The sequence below is a fragment of the Bos javanicus genome, chromosome 13 (genome assembly GCF_032452875.1).
Source record: "Bos javanicus breed banteng chromosome 13, ARS-OSU_banteng_1.0, whole genome shotgun sequence".
NCBI classification, from domain to species: Eukaryota; Metazoa; Chordata; class Mammalia; order Artiodactyla; family Bovidae; genus Bos; species Bos javanicus.
In genome coordinates, this window is record NC_083880.1 from 7073564 (window position 1) to 7085996 (window position 12433).

Genomic DNA, 12433 nt, shown 5'->3' on the forward strand with positions numbered 1-12433 from the left:
CACAAAGAAATACATACTTTATATTTTTTTAAAACAGTCACTCACAACAGCCTATGTATTAGGAACTAAGACTTTTAAATGATCTTCTTGAGCATCGAAGCTCTTCTAGGAAAGTCAGAATAAATGCATCAAATACATCTTTTGTTCATTTGAGCATTTGTTGACCTGGCACACAATATTCTGTCAAAAATAGAACCAGATTTTTTCTCTAATTTATTATTAAAAGTATCTTAATTAAAAAGCACTGCCCATCTGTATTCACCTTCTTTCCATTATTAATCTGCCTAATTTGCAAATAAACGGATAGCATAATTAAGCAGAAAAATGACATCACAGCAGTTTGTTTTCATGGGTTTTTTAATTGCAAGCCACCGAATTCTGGTACAAAGAGTTACTTGTCAAACATAACACAAATCTCTGAAATAAAATATTGGCTTCAACAGACCTGCACATCTGAAATAGTTTTAAACTTTGTTTTAGTTGGAGTCTTTACGATATCCAGGAAGAGGTTAGCACACCCGGTAACTGAAATTGTCCTTTCCACATGAGCTACAATAGAAAAGACAAATGGAGCTGTTTCTCTGGTAAAGCCAACTTTGGCATCTTCTTATACTTCCCTTTAACCTAAACAACAATACCTTTTAACCATGTTGATGATAATGTGAAAATATCGCCAAAAAGAACCTAACAGACCACAAAATTATAATAATGTAAACCATCCTTCTGTCAAATGTGAAGTGAGGACATGGCAGACTGGAGGGGCGAGGAAGTGCCACTAACTTGTAAGTATGAACTGATAACTATGCTTTTAATTTAAAAGATGTCCAGCCCACTAGAAAATGCTAACATCTGCACACACTTCCAAAAGAGGAAAACAAAATAAGTTCCCCACTTGGAATTTTCTGAGAAGCCTAGTAAGTGCAGCAGTGTTGATACCCAGTGCTATATGCGTGTCATAAACTGTCAGGAAACGTGATTACCATGCAGGATGCTGGGCCCTGAGCGGGAACAACTGCCAGTAAAAACTCCCTGGCAGGCGGAAGGGCCAAAGCACTGCTCTCAACTGGGATGCCTAGGACTCAATTTTAAGCTATTTGCTCCACTACCGTGAGGTGCAATCCTTCATTATTCTAACAGTTAAAGTCTGCTATACATATAAAAATTAGATGGCAGGTATACACCGAGAATGAATGGGAGGAAAAAACAGAAGTAATGCTTTGTTCTGCTTTGTAGCAGGGTTTAGGATATGATCTTGATGAGACTCCTAAAAATTATACAACAAATTTCTTTCTCATGCCTTTCCAGATTCTGAATAAAGTCCCATCTTTGAGAGAGAGATTAAAAACTTAAAATCAAAGGCAGTCTTTCAGACTGACCTTCATGATTATCAGCCTGTGACTTTGCTGAACACAGAAAAACCTTCTTAAGCCTAGTCCTTCATTACCAAAAGCAAAAAACAATAGGTGTTAAATAATAAAATTGATGTCCCCAAATGATACAGATCCAAACACACACACATACCACACACACACATCACACACACATACAAAATGATTCAATAATTGCAGTACTATAAATGCAAGGGCCAATGAATCTAATATCTCGAGTAATTTAAAGGAAGATATTTTATACTCAACCCAAAAGTCTAAATTGCTGCCCATAATCAGAACACAAATTATCACCAATTCCATCATATTACCAAATGTAGCTTTTAGTAGTTCAAAACTGAATTCTAAAATGTAGTATATTCTTAGAGAGTGATAACTCCCAGAGGAAAACAAGGACTTATATATAAAGCTACAAGCTCCTTGACAGTGAAGTCGCTCAGTCGTGTCTGATTCTTTGCGACCCCATAGACTGTAGCCTACCAGGCTCCTCTGTCCATGGGATTTTCCAGGCAATAGCACTGGAGTGGGTTGCCATTTCCTTCACCAGGGGATCTTCCCAACCCAGGGCTCAAACCCGGGTCTCCCGCATTGCAGACAGACGCTTTACCGTCTGAGCCACCAGGGAAGTCCACTAGCTCCTTAGACACTGCTAAGTCTGGTCTTGGACTGTATTTTCTACCACATTCAGCCAAGATGAATTCATGTGATAAGGTGCACACAGCTCATCAAGAAATGGCGAGAAAAAGGTGAAACTGTTTCCATGTTCCCATCAGTAAAAAGCTCTGTAACACAACAAGCACTGTACTTAAAAGCTTTGACTCAGCCAAAAACTAATACACAGTTTTGATGCTGTATAAAAATTAACCTGGAATGTAATCATTGATTCAGTTTTCTTTTTATTCTGAAAAAATTAAAAGAATAAAAAAAAAATCACTGCTTTTCGTTAATTAAGCAGATACTTTGTGCTAAAGAGCACACTTAATGTCTAGGGTCTTAGAAAAAGAACAGATGCACCTAATGTGTGAACACAAACAGTAAGTTACAAGTTGCCCCTTATTACTAAAGGCAAGAATCAGCATCAATACTCAAAAACAGTGTTTTAGAAAGAGTGTAACTTACTTTTACTGTCCCAGGCTAACTGGGCTGTGTCTGGTGCTTCTTTGTCTGCACTTGGCCACCCACAGCCTGTCTTCTAATTAACTCAATGCTCTAGCAGCAGAACAAGCAAACAAGCTGCCTCCCATCTGTGTACAGCTCTTCAGGACACATTTGCCTTGGTCAGAAGGTGGAAATTCTTGGGAGAGGTGATTTTCTCTGCCTCTTCACAAGAAGAACATGGACACTTGGCTGGATGCAACTCCATGAAGTGTAACTGTGTGTGTACACCTCAAAAAATAAAACAAAAAATGCAGAGAAACATAAAGACTCTATAAGCAGATGGAATACACAGAAATACTGAAGCACCCCTGGAAATACTGCTAAACAGACAGCAAAGTAGAGTCTTTGACTGAAATAATCAATGATAACCAAGTTGAAAAAAATAAAGGTACAAACAGCATCTGAAGTCAAAATCCAAATTTCATGCAATGAAAACATTTGAAGTACTACAAAGCAGAAAAGGTAAAACTCCTTGCTTCACATACATAAAAACAGGATCTCCCCCACTCCCCATTACAGACAATAAAATATATGGCCAATGGAAGAGAAAAATGAGACTTTAGGGAGTTGTGGGACTAAAATTGGACTCCTCAGTCACACAGTTGAGGGCATTTGTTGTATCTGTGAGCTAGATGCACGGAGCTATCTCTCTGGCATGTTCAGCCCCATAGGGGCGTGAGGGGGAGCGGGAAGCAAGGAGCTACTGAAATCCTCAGCTCCCTTCTGCTTATGAAAAGATCGTTTCTTAAAAACAAAAAATGTGCAGAACAGAGATGCTCACTTATTTTAAATAATTGTTGAACTCACAAATAAACATTAATGACAGTAATGCAGCTGCCCCTACGTTTTTGCAACAAAGACTAAACACCAAAGTGGGATAGGGAGCAGGTGTGGTTAAGCTTCTAATCATAAAGAAACCCTAAAAGCAAATTTGTTACAGGCTTGGCGAGAGAAAGGCAGTTATATCAGACCTTCCCAGTATTCCCTCTCATCCAAGATATGCCCATGCGCCAGCAGCAAGCCACACCGTCTTCCTGACCACGAAGCAGCCCAAGGACTCACAGGCCTTCGGGGCTCTCTCTCCCTTCGAAGCACACACACAATTCCAGCTAGAAGAATAAAGCCAAAGGAAGGATGTATGGCCTAATCCTATAGCTGCGCAGAGCCCTGGGCTGTGGTCCACCAACCACAGGGAGGACATTCTGGAGATCCTTGCTTTTTAGACATGCATGCAGAGCTGGCTCTACAGCTCAGGATGTAGAGGTCAGATAAATGCATAAAAGCATTATATATAATCATATAAATGTACAATAACGCAAATATCTCCTTTTTCTCCCTCGCACCCCAAACTTTCAGCCGTCTGGATAAGAAGTTACTTCTATAAAGGATTTACCAAGGTTTACAAGCAAGCACCACATTGGATTATATAGAGATCCAAAGACAATGGTCCATTTTTAGCAGACACTGTGCACAATATAATCTGCTCTTTAAATGCTAAAGCATCTGGACAATCAACAAGCTTCCACCATGAAGTACCATCTCCTCTGACCATAGGAAATATAAAGAATGAATCAACTCAACAAAAGATGGCAAGGTCCACTTAGAATAATCTAAGTTCAGCAAAACATTTTTAACAAGGAGGCCTGTACAATTTACCTTTCACCATATGAAATTCAAAGGCTATACTTATCACTATTGTTAATGCATAGTATTCTGCTTACCAATATAATCAGCTTTCAAAACATATTAACCAAAATCTCTCAAAGGATACACCCAGCCAACCATCCATTAGTTTCCTCACAAGACCAGAAGTAACCTCGCATCAGTTTGCCAGTCATATTTCACCTATTATTCCTTATCAGAACTTTTTAATCCTCATCTTAATACTTTCAAAATAAATTTTTTGATGTGCAAAGAGTGCTTCAGTAAGCATTTTATGAGCTCATTTTCTATCAGAATCTATGAAACACTCTTTACTTAAGCAGAGGCATTATGACTTACCCAGATCTAAATCCAGTTTTCTCACAGAAAAAAATTCATATCAGAAGCTGTACATGTGAAATGTACAAATTACGTACCAACTATGGTCTTAAATTTAAAATCCACTGTCGCTATCCAAACCAAAACTATTTCAAAAGCAGGCATGAAAGCAACTGTCTTCCAAATGCACAGCCCAGGCATGAAGATCAAGTTGCTGCACAAATTTATCTTCTCTGCTGGGAGGGAAATCAGAAGTGTACTACCCAATGGATAGGAGTCACTTTCCCATCAGTTACAAAAAGAATCTTTAAAAAACAATGAATAATGAAACAATGGGACCAAATCACTTTAACAATAAATTATTAAAATATGATCTATAAAACTGACCTTTTCATTTTCTTCACCACATTGTGAAGACAAGCAAAATGCACACTGGCATCCACATCTCATTTTCACCCTCACACTACCGAACACCTCTCATTCGAGTGGCCACCTTCCCTCCCAAAACCCAGAAGGGAGAAGCTAGTCAGCGTCATAGGCAGGAACTTCCACACTCACCCTCCCAGCCCTCTGGCGCTTTGCAGTTGTCTGTCTTGGTGGGTGAGAAAAATGAAACCACCCAAGGGAATAAGATTCCAAGAAAAGCTCAAAAATGATTTGTTGAGGTGGACTGTATAAATTATAGAGGCCACCAAAACCCAACTTTTTTTATTATAAATTTTATTTCACATTGTCTCTTTCTCCTCTGGCATCAAGTTGAGGTCAATGTACTTTTCACTATTTAGGTAAGTGAAAATTTTCATATTTTTCAAAATACAAGGCCAGACATCCCTTCTGGCCAATAAGGACCATTAAACCCATTAAACCATTTCAATCCACAGTTAGCAAAGTCCTCAAGGAACTCAAACCCAGTGCAGCCACCTACCTAAGTGATAATGTAACAAGCAAGTTTAAAAAGTATGGTTTTCTTGAAGTCAAAAAGTATATCCCAAAGTCAAAAGACAAAGGTATGATGGTTGCCCATATTTATTTGATAATTAGGACAAAACTCAGCTCTGCTAAATAGATTGACCAGAACTAAGGATAAGTGGTTACTCTCAAATTAAACATAACAGTATAAGTGAGATTCTGGAACTTTTCAGTTGACTGAAAGGACTTAATATTGTTACTCTTATTTTTCTAAGTACAGAAAACATAAGAATCCAATTTTTATATATCCTTTCATTGATTCAAACTATTAGAATATGTCTTTAGTTAAACTCTTTATTTGAAGACCACCCTGTTCAAAGATGACGAATCACAATTATCCAAGGTGACAGCAACGGCAGGAGGCCATATATGCATGACTTCCAACATAATTCTTAAGGTTCAGGAAAATTCCTCCAGTTAGTGGACCCTTAACCTTTAAACTACTAACATATATTTCAATCAAAGATTCCACATAAAAATGAATTTTTAAAGATAATTCATTGAAATTCTTCCACACACTTAATAATTAAAGGGAGGAAAATACACTAAACTCATTCAGGCCACAGTCCAGTCAAAATAATAGAACACATTTGTTTTTTTAAAAATCTTCATATCCACACTCTTAAAAACCACAGGTCATCATTCAAAACTGTAAAGCTCATTCACATGTAACTCGTTCCAAAATGTATTTTAAATCAGTTTAAGTATACATAAGTAAACTCTTTGAAAGTAGGATTGATTCATCATGGGGAAAAAAATGTAACAAAATATTCAGCATAAGTAGGACTTGAGAAAATTAAAGGTATTCTAAGATGAAAAGAAAAAGGAAAACTTAATTTTACTCAATTTTGTATTCATAGTTGCCCTTAAGGTATACACCCAGCTATGCATTAATCTCTCCCCAGGCCCACACTGGCTCCATGTACCTGTAACTTCAGGACACTGTCTTCTACACAAAGAAGTCATTTGCAATTAATAATTGAATTAAGTTAGATGAAGCTTCCTTTGTGCATGTGTTTTGAGTAAAGGTAAGATTTGGTGGTAACCACATCAACCTTCTTCCTGGCACCACTTTTCCCCTTTTATCCACAACATACAATTAACTTTCCACAAATATTCACTTCACATATATCATTTCCAAAGCACCTCACAATAGTCATTATTGATAACAGTTATGAGTAGCTTACCATATGCCTCATACTGTTCTAAGTGATCATCATACATTAAGTCCGTAAACCTTCACAACTCTGTAAAGCAGAAATTATCATCCTCATATCATAAATGTGTAAACTGAGCCAAGGACAGGCTGGGAGGTGCCCAGCGCTTTGTGGCTACCAAGTGGTAAGAGCTAGTGTAGGATCAACCAGTCTCAACAGAAAGGGACCACATGCCCCCAGTCAGATGCCTCAGGCACCAAACTACATGCCCACCATCTGTATTCCCCTTCCGTGACCACATACCCTAGGACCAAGCTCAAAGTGTTAGCAAGAGAGTGTACAATCCACAGAGCATGATCCAAAGCAATGAATCAGGGAAACAAGGCTAGCACTTTTGGTAAACTCTGGGCAATCTTCACCGGTAAAAAGCAAGGCCTGGCATGACAGAGTAGGTGCCCTGCTAGTAGGAGCCTAATCCAGTCAACTGGGGACAGTCTTCTCTATCACCTCCTTCCTCAAACTCTTTGTTTTATCTTTAAGTCTCATTTGATTCCCCTAGCAATCTTCTCAAGCAAAAAACTATTCACTCACTGCCCTCTAAACTGACTTAACACTAATCTACCTTCTAAAAATTTGAGAAAAATAAGTCAGGCTTCTGAAGCCCTCAATATCTCCTGGACAAACTTATCCTCAGGGTCTAGATTAAGAGAACTGAGAGACCCTCATTCTGAAGTAGCAAGGATTACAGCAAACTTGAGAAACTCTTCACTGAATTCCTCAATGCCCACAATTAACTAGAGACCAACCTAACAATCACACTGGACAAGACACACCCAGCAGAGCACAGCTTCAGTGTATACATAGCCCACTGATACATTTGTGAGGAAACCTCTCCTTAAACTTGGGATACTTCTAGACAGTTGGAATTTTTTGTTTTCTAAACAACAGAATATATATTACTTTGAGAAGGTGTGAACTTCAGGAATTTTTCTTCTGAAAATATTAAGGAAATTCAAGCATCAAGCCACCAGTAACTTGTATTCATGAATCTCGCAAACCCAGGGGAAAAATTGAAATTTAACCAACTTCTTTATATTACTCAGAGAAGTCTCCAATAAGACAACCTAACAAGATTACAGACTGCTTCTTCATTCTTCATTGTTAATACTGCTGGGAAACACTGCTCGTGTCATTGATGGCTGACTAAACAACAGTTTCATGTCATTTAAGAATAACGGACACAAACTCACAGCTACTTTAAATGAAACAAATAGAGAAAAGAAATACCTCAAGCTCCACCAGGGCTGCAGTCACTGCATCTGTTGCAAGAGCACCAGCCTGTAGCTTTTCAATTGCCTATGAAACCAAGGAGCAAGGTTATTCATTGTGAAACCACAGCTTCTCAAACATACTCAGGAACTTTTCAAAGGCTTAAAGAAGTGTAAGAGACATTTAGAGTTAACAAAAATTGATCACTACAGTTCTACAGTTCCATTCCATACTCCAAGAAATAAACTACTTAGATTTAAAGTAAGCAATTATTCAGGAAAACTAATGATATACCTAAACACAAACTGCAAGGAATTTAGTAAGTGAAAGGGCTTCATTCATCACAGGGCTGTTCACATAGCCTGAGAAATTACATGAATGCCATTTTGAAATCTGAATTCATATTTTATTAGACTAAGCTAATAACTTCTTATTCCACCATTACTACTCTCCCTGTGTGTGTTAGGTGCTCAGTTGTGGCCAACCGTTTGCAACCCCATGGACTGTAGCCCACCAGGCTCCTCTGTCCATGGGATTCTCCAGGCAAGAATACTGGAGTGGATAGCCATTCCCTTCTCCAGGGGAACTTCCTGACCCAGGGATCGAACCCAGGGCTCCCACACTGCAGACAGATTCTTTACTGTCTGAGCCACCAGCGAAGTCCCTGCTACTCTCTCTACTCCAACTATAAAAAATAGTGACTCAGTCTCAAAGGCATTTCAGAATTCTTAGATGGAAGCATACTTTTGACAACAGCATTTGTGATTCTATAAGGTATTTTACATTGAGATTAAACATATAATATTATTTTGTAATATAATCTATAGAGAGTCAAGGTCACAAAATCACCTTGCATCTTAGGTATAAATAAGACAGGAAAGAAAGAGAAGAAAAACTGATCTTTAAATGAATTATTGAAGCTCCAACTTAGTCAACAAAGATCAGAAACTAAGAACTGTATTCCTCAGGAAACTTTTGAGAAGTTCATTTATTGTATACATTAAGGAGTCTGGTTACACACTCTAAATGTATTATATACAGAACTATATTCCTATAAAGGTAATCCATTTCTTTTCAGATAACAAAAAGATTTTACACTTTGAAAAATAAGATTAAAAATATAAAATAGCTTAAAGAATATTTACCTTTATTATAATTTTTTAAAAGACAATGCAATCACTGTAACAAAATATTCTCATCCATTTATGAGATTTCATTCATAAGAAAAACCTTGGATCTCTAACTAAATATAATCCTCTTTAAATGGTAATAAATATAAATGAAAAGAGTGAGAAAGACCCCTATTTACTTGATACGCAATGTCCAATTAACATTCGATTTGCATAAAAGGTAATGGAAGGTTTGCCTACAAGAGTATATAGTCAGGATCAAAATAAAAACAAACAATATTTCTTCCGAGTCCATTCCTGCCTCCACATTTAGCATTCAACAATTTAGCAAAACCTCAAAACCCAAAGATGAAAAAAAAGCACAACGGAGTACAAAGGCAAAGCTCAACTTCAGAATGACAATGAATTTGCTATGATACAAACTACGTGATGAGAAACAGAAGAAAACGATAATCTCCCTAAGAAAAACACTCATTTTAATTTTTTTATTATTTTTTTCTTCCCTTCACAGAAAGCCACATTGGCTGCCTTTGAGCTGTTTTCCCTACTCCTCCTATAGAGCTCAACACCGCTGCAAAGATTAAAAGGTATATGATTATGTGCCCACAATGCCAAAAATACGGACTTTGATCTGGGAAAGGAAAGAAAAGATCTAAACATGATTTGGAGAATAAAAAACACAAAACAAAACAAAAGACTCCACAAATATGAGCAAAATTATTTTGTGGTCCAAGCCAAAGTCTGTCTTATAAATCAAACCTTAAAATTCTGAATTTCAAGGTAAAGCTGCTTTATGGTCAAGACTAAAATGTTTCAATCAGACAGAATACATTCTCTCCATACCTTTTGACAAGCTCTTTTGCATACATGCTTATATTCCTTGGCTTTGGATTCAGAATGATAACCTGCACCTGTAGTGGGGAAAAAAAAATCAATGGTTAACTATCATTAAGATATCAGAGACCTTGCTAACATATACAAATAGTTCATGCAAACTGATGCTTTCTGAGTGACAAAAAAACTACTGTCCTAAGTGTATGGACTCTTAATAACGTAATCTTAAAAATCTTTCTACACCATAAGCGTTTTCAATACCATGCCTTATCTCCTTTTTCAAAAGCTATTTTCCTACCAGAGGCACCAGAAATAGCTTATGTTCCCAAAGAGGCTTCGCCAAGGTGACCTCTCCTCCTTTTGAAAACTTCCCCAAAGTTAAGAGTGTTTTTTAGAGGGAGTTGATAACCTAAGCAGTGTCAAGGGCAGAGTGCCTTTAATTTCCTCCCTGTTGAACTTTGGAAAGTCCTTGTCAGAATTCTTAAGAGTAACTTCAGAAAACTAGGTAGTTTTATTTAAAACTTGAAATGAACAGGTGTTACATCCTATCCACAACCACCACAAATATCACCTCTCCTACCCTAACTTCTCCATTCTTTCACCCCTGGAATGTAGCTCAGAGTGTCTGAAACACCAGGGATGATATATTCACCACTGCCTATCCTAATCACTCAGCAACTTCAAGAGAAAGGCTCTGAAATTTATTTCCCTAAAAGGATTAATACTTGCTTAGTTAGGCATCTGAGAATAAACTAGAAAGAAACCAAGAAAAGGCCTTTCATCAAAGTTCCTTAACTTGCTCTGAACCTCCCCCTCAGACCCCACTCCCAGTCCCCTTCTGGGCCCCAGAGGACTACAACACAGGGAAGGTTAAAGAACTACATCTCTAATCTTCAGGCCTCCTCCTGTGAGGCTGCAGACTACAACACACACTTAGCCCATCTTTCCTCAATGCAGACAAAGAGTGGGCCCAAGAAGCTATGGTTAACAGGCTCAAGGGAGTAGAAAACAAGTCCAAACAACAAGAGTCCATAAAACACGCAAATTCTAGTCCCATTTCTCAAAAGAACTCAAACTTCACAGAACCTGTGCCAATGTTTATGAGGACTCTCTTCATGGTTCTCTAATAAATGCCATCTTAGATCTCAGACCCCAACCTTGCAGCAGTATTTCCCACATGGGATACTGCAGCCAAATAGATAACTTTAGTGTGTGGATAGCAGCAGTAATGAACTTCCCTGACGGCTCAGTGGTAAAGAATCTGCCCACCAATGCAAGAGACACAAGAGACACGGGTTCAATCCCTGGGTTGGGAAGATCCGCTGGAGGAGGAAATGGCAACCCGCTCCAGCATTCTTGCCTGGAAAATTCCATGGACAGAGGAGCCTGGTGGGCTACAGTTCACAGGGTCACAAAGAGACAAAAGTGAGCGATGAGCACAAACATGAAAAGTATAGGTAGTATACAGATCTAGGGAAAAAGCAAGAATCTACTATTCAAATGACTAAAATTTGGGCAAGTCTCCTTTAATATGAAAAAAAAAAAGCAAAAGTTTTAAAATCTCTACACTGGAATTGAAATTTTGTCCCTTAAATGTGGAAGGTATATAATGCTGCATAATCAATCGTTCTATTTGACCTTCTAAGAATTTAGAAGGGGAAAGTCATCCTTAATCCACACAATTTCCTGCCATAACCCAGACTTCCTCCTATTATAGCTGGTCCCAGCACCAGCTGTAAGAGTCACTGCCATCAGGTATGTGTCTGACACAGGAGGGAGTCTGCAATGACTGCCACAGAAGGCAACCCTTTCCAAATCATCAAATGTTCCGTGTTGTTACTGCTTACATATCTTAGGGCTTTCTTGCACATTTTTCAAACACTCGTCATGAATAAAATAACTCACTGGGTCCTGTGAAAGATGCACCACCAGCATGATGCAGTAGAAGGAACACTGGCCTGGGAATTTCAGTTGTTTCTATAAATTTACCTCATTTCTTTGAAAAATCATTTGAAAGAAAAGAAGACTGAACCTTTTGTTTGTTCACTGTTTGATTTTCCTGGATTCGATTCTGTAAGACTTCCCAACTTGTCTGTTCAGTTTAGCTATAGCCAAAGGTTAATGATCAGACAGAATGCCAGTCTGACAAAAAAGAAACAATGCCACTCACCCCACATCAAAGCAAAAGGGAGAGGAAAAAAAAAAAGACCGGGGCAGAGCTGCACTGCCTGGAAACCCTTGATGTATCAGTGGTGGGGAGTCGGGGGTTGAACTTCACTGTGTCGTCTTCAAGGTCCTCTGAAGCAGAAATCAGAGGCTGACGGAGCGCCAAAAGCACTAGAATGGGACTGGGGCCCACCTGATGGTTTCTCAGCCTGGCGCTACTGATTAGCTGTGTGCCTGAAGCCACTTAACCACGCTGGTTTTACGGTTCCTCATTTATAATATTAAGAAGGCAAAAACTACCTTTAAGATTGTATAAATTACACTCTAAGATAGACAAAGTCAAATATGGGGTGAGTAAAATTTTTTCCAACAGCTTTATTTT

General features: G+C 38.3%; 1 protein-coding gene across 6 annotated transcripts in view; it reads right to left on the reverse strand.

Moving 5' to 3' along the window:
• TASP1 (taspase 1) overlaps positions 1-12433 on the reverse strand; it is a 315861-nt gene that overhangs the window by 290075 nt on the left and 13353 nt on the right. For 5 of the 6 annotated variants that reach the window (XM_061435626.1, XM_061435628.1, XM_061435627.1 and 2 more), the window contains exons 3-4: positions 9895-9962; positions 7940-8008 (exon numbers count right to left, since the gene is read on the reverse strand). In XM_061435626.1, coding sequence (XP_061291610.1) covers positions 7940-8008; positions 9895-9962 — 137 coding nt within the window. Of the gene's footprint in view, positions 1-2507; positions 2775-7939; positions 8009-9894; positions 9963-12433 lie in introns of those variants that run through there. The other variant, XM_061435629.1, reaches the window with a different exon arrangement.